Here is a 14,137-nt window from a genome sequence, read left to right on the forward strand (position 1 = left end):
ACAAGTTTATTGTAATTTCGACTGGGGTTCTCACAATCTACTGTCGGTGGAAGATCAGTAGAACCCCCAGAGGAATGACATAAAAGGCTGAAAACGGCTGTTGACATTTCTTCACAGTTTTGCCAACTTTCTGCCAAAGTTACGATGGGAGATTGGGAGAACCTCACAGACGTTCTCCCCTCATTGTAAATGTTTTGTGTGCTTGGAAGAATTTTCAATGGGCATTGAGAACCTTTACCCTACTGATGAAAGCTGATGGATCATAAACTGAGTTTTATCAACATTACTGCTTGTACAATATATGTCACAAACCGATTTGCCCTCTCACACATCTTCCATTTAATGTGTTCAACAAATGTCACTATTATGTCCATTGTAAATGAAAGATTCTGTATCAGTGATGTATATTTTTAAAAGTCCAATTTAATCTGAAGATTGTGCTATTGCAGTTGAATATTTTTGTCTGTTATATAAACAAGGTATACACTCTGCATGTAATATTAATAACAATGATGAAATATTCTTTAATATTGATACTTTTTGTTATTATAGGACAATTCTTTTGAGCAGCTCTGCATCAATTACACCAATGAGAAGCTACAGCAGTTGTTCAACCACACCATGTTCATACTGGAACAGGAAGAGTACCAGAGAGAGGGCATTGAATGGAATTTCATTGACTTTGGTCTGGATCTGCAGCCTTGCATAGAACTGATTGAAAGGGTGGTAAGGAATATAAGATAAATAATGGCATCAAAGTCATATACTATGCGTTGGTTAATTTTTTTGTTGATTGAGGCAGGGAAAGGATTTTAACTCTGCCTCAGCGTCTTTCCCATGGCCTCTGAAACACACCATGGTGAAGGAGTCGTGTTTCAGCTGGCAGCCATTTGGACATTTAAATACCTGTTTGACAGATGGGGATAAAAGGTGAGTTATTGAAGCAGAGCACTCAGTTCTGTCAGATAAACTTTTGGCTGGGAGATTTTTGTGTTTAGACCGAAAATTCTTGGTTCACACTCAGAATTGTTCTGTTTATACATATTCACCAACTTCTCGGATCCCCTCAAATTGACACCATCAGAATGGGGGGGCGCGATGGCTGGATTCACCACTACATCCGAGGACGAGGAACATCACCATCCTCGCCGGGCACGGCATGCACTTCTGCCACTTGGAGCTCCACAATACAGTGCTGTGCCACAGGCACCTGCACAAGAGCACAGAGGGGAACAACAGAGGGAGCGACGTCACAGGAGGCACTACACTCGTCAAGGGGTCTATAGACCAAGGCTGAGCTTCCTGGACCTCTCTGAGGAGCAGTGCATACAGAGGCTGAGAGTGAGTCGCCAGGTGACCGCAGACATCTGCAGCCTCCTTCATGCCAAGCTGCTCCCGGCTGGATCTGGTGGCATCTCATTACCCGTCACAGTTAAAGTCATCACTGCTCTCAACTTCTTCACCTCCGGATCGTTCCAAGGTGCCACCGGGGACATCGTCGGGGTCTCTCAGTCGTCAGCACACAACTGCATAAGGCAGGTCACCGACGGCTTGTTTCGCAGAGCCTCACGATACGTCAACTTTCCCTTGGACGACCTCAGCCAGATGGAGAGGGCAGTGGGATTCCACTCTGTGGCTGGCTTCCCACGTGTATAGGGTGCAATCAATTGCACGCATATAGCAATCTGAGCACCTCCACTCGAACCAGGACTGTTTATCAACAGAAAGGGCTATCACTCCATCAATGTTCAGTTCATTTGTGACCACCACAAAAGATTTCGTCACGTGTTTGCCAGATTCCCTGGCAGCTGCCACGGTTCGTTCAATCTGAGGGAATCCAACATCCCGGGCCTCTTCCACGCACTGAACACCCTTAAGGGCTGGCACCATGGGGACAAGGGATACCCCCTGCACATGTGGCTCATGATATCTCTGAGGAACCCCATCAGCGAGCAACAGCATCGATACAACGATAGCCACATCGCCACCTGGTCTATAATTGAACATGTGATAGAGCTGCTCAAGATGTGATTTCGGTGCTTCGATTGTTCTGGGGGAGCGCTTCAATACGGACCAGCGAGAGTGGGTCGCATTACAGTAGTGTGTTGTGTCCTGCACAACATGGCGCAACAGAGAGGGGTACCGGTTGAGGAGGCCCCATCCCCTCATCCACCATCCACATCTGCGATGCACATTGAGGAGAAGCAGGAGCAGGAGGAGGAGGAGGAGGAGGACGAACCCATGGGCAGAGCAGCGGCTCACCTGGCTGCTCGTATGGCCAGGGAGTCACTGGTATGTGAACGGGTCTCGTAAGATCAGAAAGTGAGAAGCGCCCAGTCCTCACACCACCTGGAAAGACCGGCGCCAACACCAGCGCCACGCCCCCCCGCACAAAACAGTCCTGCAACTACACATGCACTCACTGTAAAGTGACCCATTGGGTGGCATCAAGTGTCGCCGTTCATGGTGAAGCACGTGAAAGGGCATTATCACAAAAGCCAGTCAAGAATGGGCAAGACGTGGCAGTGGTGGTGAGAATGATAACATTTAATGTGACTTTAACATAAACCAAATAAAAATGAAAAACATGGCAGTCTGTCAGACACCCTTGTGCATACCCTTCATGATCACAAATCCTTAGCCTTTCTCTTCCTACCGCTTCTACGTGGTGCATCCCCTGTGGCTGCAGCAGAGGTAGTGGCAGGTTGCTGATGTCCATGGCTGGACTGCTTAGATGCTTTTGGCCTATGCCCTCTGGGTTTTGGAGCCTGTGAGGGCCCCTCCAAAGACTGCACCACCTGCACCTGTGCAGGGGCAGACTCAGTCACCTGGAGAGGAGGCAGCTTTGCGGGTACTGGTTGAGAGAGGGGCAATGGGTGAGACGTGGGAGCGCTTTGAGTGGCGTCCCCACTTCCATGTCCCCTTTCGCCATCATCCCTCCCTGGACTAGGCCCACATCACTCCTACCACCCTGCTGGAGAACAGTTTGGAAAACATGTATGATGCCTTGTAAGGCCACTTCTAAAGTATCTGTCAGCCTGTTAAAGGCGGTAGAATGTTGTTCACCGTGAGTCTGAACGGCCGTTGACAGGGCCTGAATAGATTCATTTGTGAGCCGTGCTTGAAGCTCAATGGAGGCTAGCCTTCTCTTCAGTGCACTATCTCAGACATTCCCGCGCTTACTTGTGCCACCATTCCACTCATGCAGGAGTTGGACTCCTCCATCCTCTGCGCTATTGTGGAGAGTGTATAAAGCACCTGTTCCAGTACCTCGCAAATGTGCTGCCGCCCCTCGATCATTCTCCTTTTAAAGGATGGCCCCCGGGGTTCAGCGTCTGATTCCCGCTGAGCAGAGCTTGGAGAGGAGTGCTCCCACCGACGCAGACTCTCCACTGCTACCCCTGCCACCAGTGTCTGCTTGTGCTCACTTGTGTGTGGTGACTCACTAGGTGCCAACCCAACTAACTGACTACTAGGACCCACCGAGGTGTGAGTATCTGCGCTGGTGGATGGCTTGCTAAGATGTGACGGTGCGCCCTCAGAGGCCTGGAGCTCCTCTGAGAAATCGCCCTCTGCCATCACTGTGGTCAATGAAGGGCCTTTAAGAGAACAGAAGGCAATATTAGGCATCATCACAGATGTGTCATGTTGCAATGAGTATACTGAGGTGTTCAACATGCCAAGCATTGTTAACATCAATTCGGAACATAGGAACAGGAGTAGGCCATTCAGCCCCTCATGCCTGCTCTGCCATTTGATAAGATCATGGCTGATCTGTGATCTAACTCCATATACCCGCCTTTGGCCCATATCCCTTAATACCTTTGATTGCAAAAAAGCTATCTATCTCAGATTTAAATTTAGCAATTGAGCTAGTATCAGTTGCCATTTGCGGAAGAGAGTTTCAAACTTCTACCACCCTTTGTGTGTAGAAATGTTTTCTTATCCCGCTCCTAAAAGGTCTGGCTCTAATTTTTAGACTGTGCCCCCTACTCCTAGAATCCCCAACCAGCGGAAGTAGTTTCTCTCTATCCACCCTATCTGTTCCCCTTAATATCTTATAAACTTCGATCAGATCACCCCTCAACCTTTGAAACTCCAGAGAATACAACCCCAATTTGTGTAATCTCTCCTCGTAACTTAACCCTTGAAGTCCGGGTATCATTCTAGTAAACCTACACTGCACTCCCTCCAAGGCCAATATGTCCTTCCAAAGGTGCGGTGCCCAGAACTGCTCACAGTACTCCAGGTGCGGTCTAACCAGGGTTTTGTATAGCTGCAGCATAACTTCTGCCCCCTTGTACTCTAGTCCTCTAGATATAAAGGCCAGCATTCCATTAGCCTTATTGATTATTTTCTGCACCTGTTCATGACACTTCAATGGTCTATGTACCTGAACCCCTAGGTCCCTTTGTACATCCACTGTTTTTAACTTTTTACCATTTAGAAAGTACCATGTTTTATCCTTTTTTGATCCAAAGTGGATGACCTCACATTTGTCTACACTGAATTCCATTTGCCACAGTTTTGCCCATTCACCTAATCTATCAATATCGCTTTGTAATTTTATGTTTTCATCTACACTGCTTACAATGCCACCAATCTTTGTGTCATCGGCAAACTTAGATATGAGACTTTCTATACCTTCATCTAATTCATGTGTGTGATGAACATTAAAGTTGTGTCACCAGACGTTTGTGGGGTGCCAGTCTCAGCGTCCCCGACGGACAGGCACTCGAGGGTGCGGCTGATCTGCAGGGCCTCCTCCTCCGTGTCTGTGAGGATCACTATTTGTTGTGGACCCCCTCCAGTTCTCGCCCTCTCGTGTGCATTTTGCGCTGTCTTCTACAAGGGGAGAAAATACAGACGTGTATGTGAGTGAGGGTGAAGTGGTCAGCCGATGAATGCATTGCTTTGGGTGAGGCTAACCATGAAAGAGGTGCATCAGTGGGTGAGTATAAGACAGAGACATCACATTGGATTAGGATTGGGGTGAGTGGTAGTGGTGGGGTCACAAATGGGGAGGTGAGGAAGGGCTGAGGAAGTGAAGGCAAGTTGAGGATGAGCCTTAAGTGGGTGTAAGGAGTGATGTGATGGAGTAGTCTTGGGAGTGCAGAATGAGTTGGGGGGGGGGGGGGGGGGGAGAGGTGATGCGCACCACAGAATGCAGGAGAATCAGTAAGTGTACTCACTTTTGCTGACCTAGTTAGGTCATTGAAACGTTTCCTGTGCTGCACCCAGGTGCGGGATATGTTGCTGCTGCTGGTAACCTCCTTTGCCACCTCGAACCAGGCCTTCTTGGTGGCAGAGGCAGGGCACTTCCTCCTATCAGCCGGGTAAAATAGCTCCCTCCTCCTCCTCACCCCGGCCAGTAGCAGCTGAAGTGAGGCATCGCTGAATCTTGGAGCAGCCTTGCCCCGTGTGCTGCTCCACTGGGTCTCCTTGCTCTTTGCTCCAGCAAAATCCATTGGAGCGATGGCCCTTTAAATCCAGACGCTCCAGCTGACAGCCTCATCTTGCGGGTGCGCAGTCCGCCCACTGCGCAGCTTTCCGACAGCAAACCCAGAAGCCACATTAAAGGCCACCAATTATGTCGCGATCGCGTGGGGAAAGGTAAGTTTTTATTATCTGGGTTTGCCACGTGCCCATTGACCCCTCTCCCCGCTGCCATCCCACCAACCTTTTAAAATTGAGCCCCAGGTAATTTACGTAAATTAGAAACAATAGCAATCGCAGCACTGATCCCTGAGATACCCCACTCAGTGCTTCTCCCCACTCTGACATAACTCCTCTAATGAGTACTCATTGTTTCTTATCTTTCAACCAGTTTCTTCAACCCTAGAGAGGGTACAAAGGAGATTTACGAGGATGTTGCCAGGATTGGAGAATTTTAGCTATGAGGAAAGATTGGATAGGCTGGGGTTGTTTCCTTTGGAACAGAGGAGGCTGAGGGGTGATTTAATTGAGGTGTACAAAATTATCAGGGGCCTAGATGGAATGGATCGACAGGACCTATTTCCCTTAGCAGAGGGGTCAATAACCAGGGGGCATAGATTTAAAGTAATTGGTAGAAGGATTAGAGGGGAGCTGAGGAAGAACTTTTTTACCCAGAGGGTGGTGGGTGTCTGGAACTCACTGCCTGAAAGGGTGGTAGAGGCAGAAACCCTCATTGCATTTAAAAGGTGCTTGGATATGCACTTGAAGTGCTGTAACCTACAAAGCTACGGACCAAGAGCTGGAAAGTAGAATTAGGCTGGATAGCTCTTTTTCGGCTGACACAGACACGATAGGCCGAATGGCCTCCTTCTGTGCCGTAAATTTCTATGATTCTTATCTATTCCCAGGGTTTACCCGGAATCCTCACAGCTTCGAGTTTATTGAATAACCTTTTGTGTGGAACTTTGTCACAAGCTTTTTGGAAGTCGAAGCACATCATGTCATAGGTTTACCATAGTTCACTTGGGTTGTCACTTCCTCAAAGAAGTTGAGGAGGTTGTTTAGGCAGGATCCTCCCCTTCTAAACCAATGTTGACTTTTACAATTTGGGTCCAAATCCAGCTCAGACAGACGGAGTGAAAATTTCCGTTGGACTCCAAAATGAGATGAGCACGTCCAGTGTGAACCCAAATGCCATTACAATGTACTGTGAAAAATCCAACCATAATTCACCACTACTTGGGTGGTTTCACTTCAAGATGGTATAATAGACGGGTGAGAAACATCAGTGTCCCTTTGCTTTGATAAGGGTGTTCTTCTGAATCTCTGATTGAGGTATATGGGGTATTATAGGAGAATAATTGCCCTATACGGTGATTATTACAAGGCCAGAAAATCAACAGTGCTGCAAATTTAGTGTGCTGGCCTCTACGCCCTATTCTCTGATCTGCACTCCAGCAAGACAGACCCGGTGCCGAGAGCAGAGCCAAAAAATTTATCTGTAGCCCCTACAATGTCTGACCTGGGATCCTAGTCTTACTGTTATGCCATAGAGAAATAGTGAATAATGGGTTTCAGTACCATTAGCTTTTTCTTTTGGATAATTAGAACGATTACAATTGTTTTTTTAAATTTATCTTCCAAGGGAAACTGCCTGGTTTCCACATGGCGCCTTCTTGTTGTGACATAGTGCAGATCAGAAATTCTGAGTGGAGAAATGCACAAATGAGTCTACATTCAACCACTCGGTGCAGTTGCATGTCAAAACATGAACCTTCATACCCGACTGTACTGCCATAGAGAACACTTACATTCCTGAATTCAACACAGCTCGAGTCCTTTTATACCTCATCCCCTCAATAAACTGTTTTACAGGAAATCAGTGATTTTTTTTGTTATACATTGTGTTTGTTAAGATCATTTTTTGTCTGATTTCCAGACTAACCCCCCAGGTATTCTGGCTTTGCTCGATGAAGAATGCTGGTTCCCTAAGGCCACGGACAAGTCATTTGTGGAGAAGGTGGTCCAAGAGCTGGGCAACAACTCAAAATTTTCCAAACCTAAACAACTGAAGGATAAAGGAGACTTCTGTATTGTACATTATGCTGGCAAGGTAGGAACCAAGTAACCAAGACTACCAAGTCAAACGAGAAAGTCAACAGGTTTTCAAAACCTAATGTGTGAAGTGTGTCTTAAGTAAAAATTGTGCAATATAATAATTGCAACAGATGAATTTTGAAAACAGCCATTGCAGGCAGCTGGGAAAAGGATAAAATGGATGACCATAAACTGCAATTGCTTGGTCACTTACTATTGTCAAAATCAATAGTACTCATCAAAGCAAGCAGCTACTTTAAATCCATTTTTACTTTTGGATCTTGAGATGTAGAATTCGAATTGAACTTGCCACAATTTTCTTTATATTCCTTTGTTTTTGACACTCCAGCCCATCATAGAATCATAGAATCATAGAATCATAGAAGTTACAACATGGAAACAGGCCCTTCGGCCCAACATGTCCATGTCGCCCAGTTTATACCACTAAGCTAGTCCCAATTGCCTGCACTTGGCCCATATCCCTCGATACCCATCTTCCCCATGTAACTGTCCAAATGCTTTTTAAAAGACAAAATTGTACCCGCCTCTACTACTGCCTCTGGCAGCTCGTTCCAGACACTCACCACCCTTTGAGTGAAAAAATTGCCCCTCTGGATCCTTTTGTATCTCTCCCCTCTCACCTTAAATCTGTGCCCCCTCGTTATAGACTCCCCTACCTTTGGGAAAAGATTTTGACTATCGACCTTATCTATGCCCCTCATTATTTTATAGACTTCTATAAGATCACCCCTTAACCTCCTACTCTCCAGGGAATAAAGTCCCAGTCTGTCTAACCTCTCCCTGTAAGTCAAACCATCAAGTCCCGGTAGCATCCTAGTAAATCTTTTCTGCACTCTTTCTAGTTTAATAATATCCTTTCTATAATAGGGTGACCAGAACTGTACACAGTACTCCAAGTGTGGCCTCACCAATGCCCTGTACAACTTCAACAAGACATCCCAACTCCTGCATTCAATGTTCTGACCAATGAAACCAAGCATGCTGAATGCCTTCTTCACCACCCTATCCACCTGTGACTCCACTTTCAAGGAGCTATGAATCTGTACTCCTAGATCTCTTTGTTCTATAACTCTCCCCAACGCCCTACCATTAACGGAGTAGGTCCTGGCCCGATTCGATCTACCAAAATGCATCACCTCACATTTATCTAAATTAAACTCCATCTGCCATTCATCGGCCCACTGGCCCAATTTATCAAGATCCCGTTGCAATCCTAGATAACCTTCTTCACTGTCCACCATGCCACCAATCTTGGTGTCATCTGCAAACTTACTAACCATGCCTCCTAAATTCTCATCCAAATCATTAATATAAATAACAAATAACAGCGGACCCAGCACCGATCCCTGAGGCACACCGCTGGACACAGGCATCCAGTTTGAAAAACAACCCTCGACAACCACCCTCTGTCTTCTGTCGTCAAGCCAATTTTGTATCCAATTGGCTACCTCACCTTGGATCCCATGAGATTTAACCTTATGTAACAACCTACCATGCGGTACCTTGTCAAATGCTTTGCTGAAGTCCATGTAGACCACGTCTACTGCACAGCCCTCATCTATCTTCTTGGTTACCCCTTCAAAAAACTCAATCAAATTCGTGAGACATGATTTTCCTCTCACAAAACCATGCTGACTGTTCCTAATTAGTCCCTGCCTCTCCAAATGCCTGTAGATTCTGTCCCTCAGAATACCCTCTAACAACTTACCCACTACAGATGTCAGGCTCACTGGTCTGTAGTTCCCAGGCTTTTCCCTGCCGCCCTTCTTAAACAAAGGCACAACATTTGCTACCCTCCAATCTTCAGGCACCTCACCTGTAGCGGTGGATGATTCAAATATCTCTGCTAGGGGACCCGCAATTTCCTCCCTAACCTCCCATAACGTCCTGGGATACATTTCATCAGGTCCCGGAGATTTATCTACCTTGATGCGCGTTAAGACTTCCAGCACCTCCCTCTCTGTAATATGTACACTCCTCAAGACATCACTATTTATTTCCCCAAGTTCCCTAACATCCATGCCTTTCTCAACCGTAAATACCGATGTGAAATATTCATTCAGGATCTCACCCATCTCTTGTGGTTCCGCACATAGATGACCTTGTTGATCCTTAAGAGGCCCTACTCTCTCCCTAGTTACCCTTTTGCCCTTTATGTATTTGTAGAAGCTCTTTGGATTCACCTTTGCCTGATCTGCCAAAGCAATCTCATATCCCCTTTTTGCCCTCCTGATTTCTCTCTTAACTCTACTCCGGCAATCTCTATACTCTTCAAGGGATCCACTTGATCCCAGCTGCCTATGCATGTCATATGCCTCCTTCTTATTTTTGACTAGTGCCTCAATCTCCCGAGTCATCCATGATTTGATTGGAGTGCCTGTCCATCAGCTGAGTGGAACCTTTTGTCCTGTGAGTAGAGCTGGTGTACTCGTAGGCCTCTTTTATGATTCCTGTGGGTGAGGCTATGGTTCTGGGAAATGTTCATTCCAGAGAAAATAAACAAGGGCAGAGTCTTCTAAAAATATATTGTGGAGCCATTCTGAGGAACTGTTAATACAACAATTTCAGTAAATGGTGTGTTTTCCAAGATGTATTAATTAAGAACAGACCACAGAGTCAAGTAGACATAATGAAACAATGTAAAACTCTAAGATATTAAAGGTCTTGTTATTTAGGTCCCATACAATGCAGGAAACTGGCTGACCAAGAATATGGATCCACTAAATGATAATGTCGCCTCACTGCTGAACCAGTCATCAGATAAATATGTAGCGGAACTGTGGAGAGATGGTGAGAACATTGTTAATAAGGATGAATTTGACCGCAATATATTAACCGGCAATTACTTTTTAAAAGTAACTTTTCGTGTGCATTTTTGTGCTAATCAACATGCAGAATGTCATTGCTGGGCTGTGCAGTACTTTCCATTTCAGACATTTCTACAAGACATAACATATGCACTTCAAAGAAGAAAAGTTACTAAAACACAAGTACTTTTTTAACCATTTCATCCAATTTTTTACCCTATGGCAGCAGCAGAGTAGATGGCAGTCTGCCTGCTCTGGTGAGGGACTATCAATCCCCTCATTATAGTGAACCAGTGAATGACATGCAGGTATTGCACAGCTCTGATTAATCTAAACAGAAAGAAAAAATAATTTTAGGATGTACACAAGTGATTACATTTTGAAATGTCTCTCATCGAAGAACATTTAAATGTCTGCAAAACTTTTTTTAAACATGTGTGCCTTATTCTGTACATTTCTACCAGACAGTAACAGGGAAGTGAGTGAAGTGTCCATCTCCTCTCTGCAGAGGTGTTAAAGAATAGGCTGCAGCATTTAGCAGCAAGTGGGGCTGCCATGATAAGGGTGCCTTCCTCCCCACTACTGTGGATTTGGAGGTGTGAAAAGCTGGTCCATGTAACCACCTGTTGAGGTTCCACAACAGCAACCCAAGTCTATTCACTTCCTTTCCTTCCTGCAGGACAATCTTGCACTCTGCCTGGTATCATATGGAAATCATCATGTAATAGTGAGTAGGTGTCAGTTGTGGCTCAGTGGGTAGCACCCCTGCCTCTGAGTCAGAAAGTTGTAGGTTCAAGTCCCACTCCAGGGGTTTAAGCATATAACCTAGGCTGGCTCTCCAGTGCAGTATTGAGGGAGTGCTGCACTGTTGGAGGTATCATGAAATGTTTGTAAAAGAACCCATGGCACTATTTGAAGAATAGCAGGGGAATTCTCCCCAGTGTCCTGGCCAATATTTATCACTTAACCAGATTATATGGTCCTTGCTGTGTGCAAAATTGGCTGCTGAGTTTCCTACCTTACAACAGTGACTGGACTTGGAACAAAGCACTTCATTGACTGTAAAGCACACTGAGACATCCTGAGGTTGTGAAAGGCACTATATAAATGCAAGTTCATTCTTTCAAAATTTTTGGGCCGCCCTTCGTTGGAGCTGATGTGTGCTGGCACATCAACTGCAGCCTACATCTGTCTTAACATATGACAGTCACAGGTCAACAGTTATTTTATTACAATACTTATGAGCTTCTGGCACTTACTATAATTACACCCCAAACTGCGTTCATTTAACATGCCTCAAAACTGCTTATATCCTTCATTTATATTTTTAAGTGGACCGTATTGTTGGATTGGACCAAGTGGCTAAAATCAGTGAAAGTAGCCAGGGTGCCTCAAAAACCAAAAAGGGCATGTTCCGTACAGTGGGGCAGTTATACAAGGAGCAGCTGACTAAACTCATGACTACACTGCGGAACACCAGCCCCAATTTTGTGCGCTGTATCATTCCAAACCATGAAAAGAGGGTAAGTTACCGTGATTCTCTCTTCACTTTAATGAGAATGTTCACAATGTGGAGCAGCTGAAATTTCGTACTAGAGGGTTACAAAATGAAAAATTAAGTTTTATAGCATACATCAAGAGTTCAGATTGTTCCTTTTACTATAAAACATTCGAGGTAAGCTAAAAGCTTGTAAGAAAAGGAACTGACTGTCTATGTTTAGCAAACCGGAGAGAGTTATTGAAGCAGATGGGCTACTATCATTGTCAAGATTACAAGTGCAATGTTTCTTAGTGAATAATGTGTATTTCCATCATTACAACGATGGAAACTGGCTTAACCATACGCAAATGAGTTGGGGCAGTTGAAAGTTAAGGGAAATTATTAATAAAATGGAAACATACAGATGAATGGATTGGAATTGCATTGTGCAATATTAGTAACAAGCTGATATGAAATTCTTTTGTCTGCTAATTTAGCAAAAGCGTTAACCTGTTTATTTTAAATAGTAACAGCAAACAGATCAAGTTAATATATTCATTAAAACAACAGACAGGAATTTCTTACAAACTTACTAACCTATTCAATGCGTAAGTTCAAAATATAAAGGACCTGAAAAAGGTTTAAAACATACGCAAAATGGCGGACAGGAAAAGACCTACTGGTCCATCCAGACAAGCCTGAAACCTCCTACACTTTCGTGAGCTTAACTAACAAGAGCCTTGCTCTAACAGGCTGGCAAGCTTGATGCACATTTAGTGCTGGAACAGTTACGGTGCAATGGTGTTTTGGAAGGTATCCGGATCTGCCGCCAAGGATTCCCAAACAGGATTATCTTCCAGGAATTCCGCCAAAGGTAAGTAAAATGTTCTCTGCTGCTGGACCAGTGTTGGGCCAGCTTCAGTGGTTGATATTTGCAATGTCAGTTTTCCAACCCATAGGGTCATTACAGGGGCTGAATGAACAGTTTCAATCTGTTCTAAATACTCAAGGACTTAATATATAATAATTTAGTTCCACCTGACCAGTATGACAAGAGAATAGAATAAAAGAGTGTGTCTGAAGGTTATATGTAAAAAGAACAATAGGTGGGAATTGATGATAAAAGGAATCGCTCTTAAAAAGTGATAATGCGAGATTTTATCCATTAGGTCCCTAAACATTAATCCCCCCACCCCATTTAATGTTTTCTGCGAACACAAATGATGTCTAGAATTTACAGTGCACTTTTGTTTCTATGGAATATCATTTTGCTTTGTTCACAATTAAACATTTAACTTCTTTTAAAAAGAGAGATCTGTAATAATTATGGGGACGATCTTATGTTCACTACTAGGTTGGTAGTAGTGTGGCACTAATAATAAATCCCCACACTCGTACTGCCATTGTAATAACTACATTTTCATTCACATTCATTCCCATCAGTTTCCGTGTTCTGTGACAGGTAGCAGAGACTGTTGAAATACCTGCAAGGCCCAAGGGCCATTCTGTCTGGTATTGAAAATCAAGAAATTACTTTCATGGAAGTAAATAAGGCTGTGGATGGTATGGTCCCATCAACACTTATTAGTTTGGAACATTTTAAAAGTTCTGTTTCTGTGGAGCAGTGTAGTGACTGAAGTTGCATGAAATACAGCATTTAGAATAACACAGAATCCTTGAAATGTCGTTGAAGAAGCAAGCAATGGCAATGTACTGAACTTTTGTGGTAGACACGCCTTCTGCATCTTGTAAGAGTGAACTTATTTGAGGATTGGGGGCATCCTTTATTTCTAAGATGCCAGTTTGATGACACAGATGACATTGCTATGTAATAGCTTTGAGTGTCATTGTATAAAAATGTAAAATCAGCCCCTGAAACTTTGTATCATTCATAAGATGTAGGGTTTCTGCAACCATTGTCTCGTATTAATGAGCCATTCTTGTACAGAATCCACTTACATACCCTATCATTAAACTGGGACCTGGATAAATGCAAAGAATTATTAATCTATAATGTTTCTTTTAGATATGAAATCTTAACTCCAGGTGCTATTCCAAAAGGATTCATGGATGGAAAACAGGCCTGTGTACTTATGGTATGTAAGGTGATAAACCAACAGAAACAAGTGCAGGATGTATTGGGCTCAAACTTGCACTCCACTTACAGCTGATTTCGGGGAGCAGCTGGATGGTTGGGAGTTGGATATTTGGTGGGGCTCTATTTCACCGGCTCCATGGTATTCACAGCCACTTCCTAGATCTTCCATTGGAGGTGATGACAGAAGTTGAATATGCT

At 44.3% G+C, this 14,137-nt stretch overlaps 1 protein-coding gene across 3 annotated transcripts in view; it reads left to right on the forward strand.

Moving 5' to 3' along the window:
• Positions 1-14,137, forward strand: part of LOC137340636 (myosin-11-like) — a 149,866-nt gene that overhangs the window by 97,058 nt on the left and 38,671 nt on the right. For all 3 annotated transcript variants that reach the window (XM_068003223.1, XM_068003224.1, XM_068003225.1), the window contains 6 exons: positions 553-726; positions 7,376-7,549; positions 10,230-10,344; positions 11,694-11,884; positions 12,594-12,715; positions 13,868-13,937. In XM_068003223.1, the coding sequence (XP_067859324.1) occupies positions 553-726; positions 7,376-7,549; positions 10,230-10,344; positions 11,694-11,884; positions 12,594-12,715; positions 13,868-13,937 (846 nt within the window). The remainder of the gene's footprint in view (positions 1-552; positions 727-7,375; positions 7,550-10,229; positions 10,345-11,693; positions 11,885-12,593; positions 12,716-13,867; positions 13,938-14,137) is intronic.

The sequence above is a fragment of the Heptranchias perlo genome, chromosome 22 (assembly GCF_035084215.1).
Source record: "Heptranchias perlo isolate sHepPer1 chromosome 22, sHepPer1.hap1, whole genome shotgun sequence".
Taxonomy (NCBI): Eukaryota; Metazoa; Chordata; class Chondrichthyes; order Hexanchiformes; family Hexanchidae; genus Heptranchias; species Heptranchias perlo.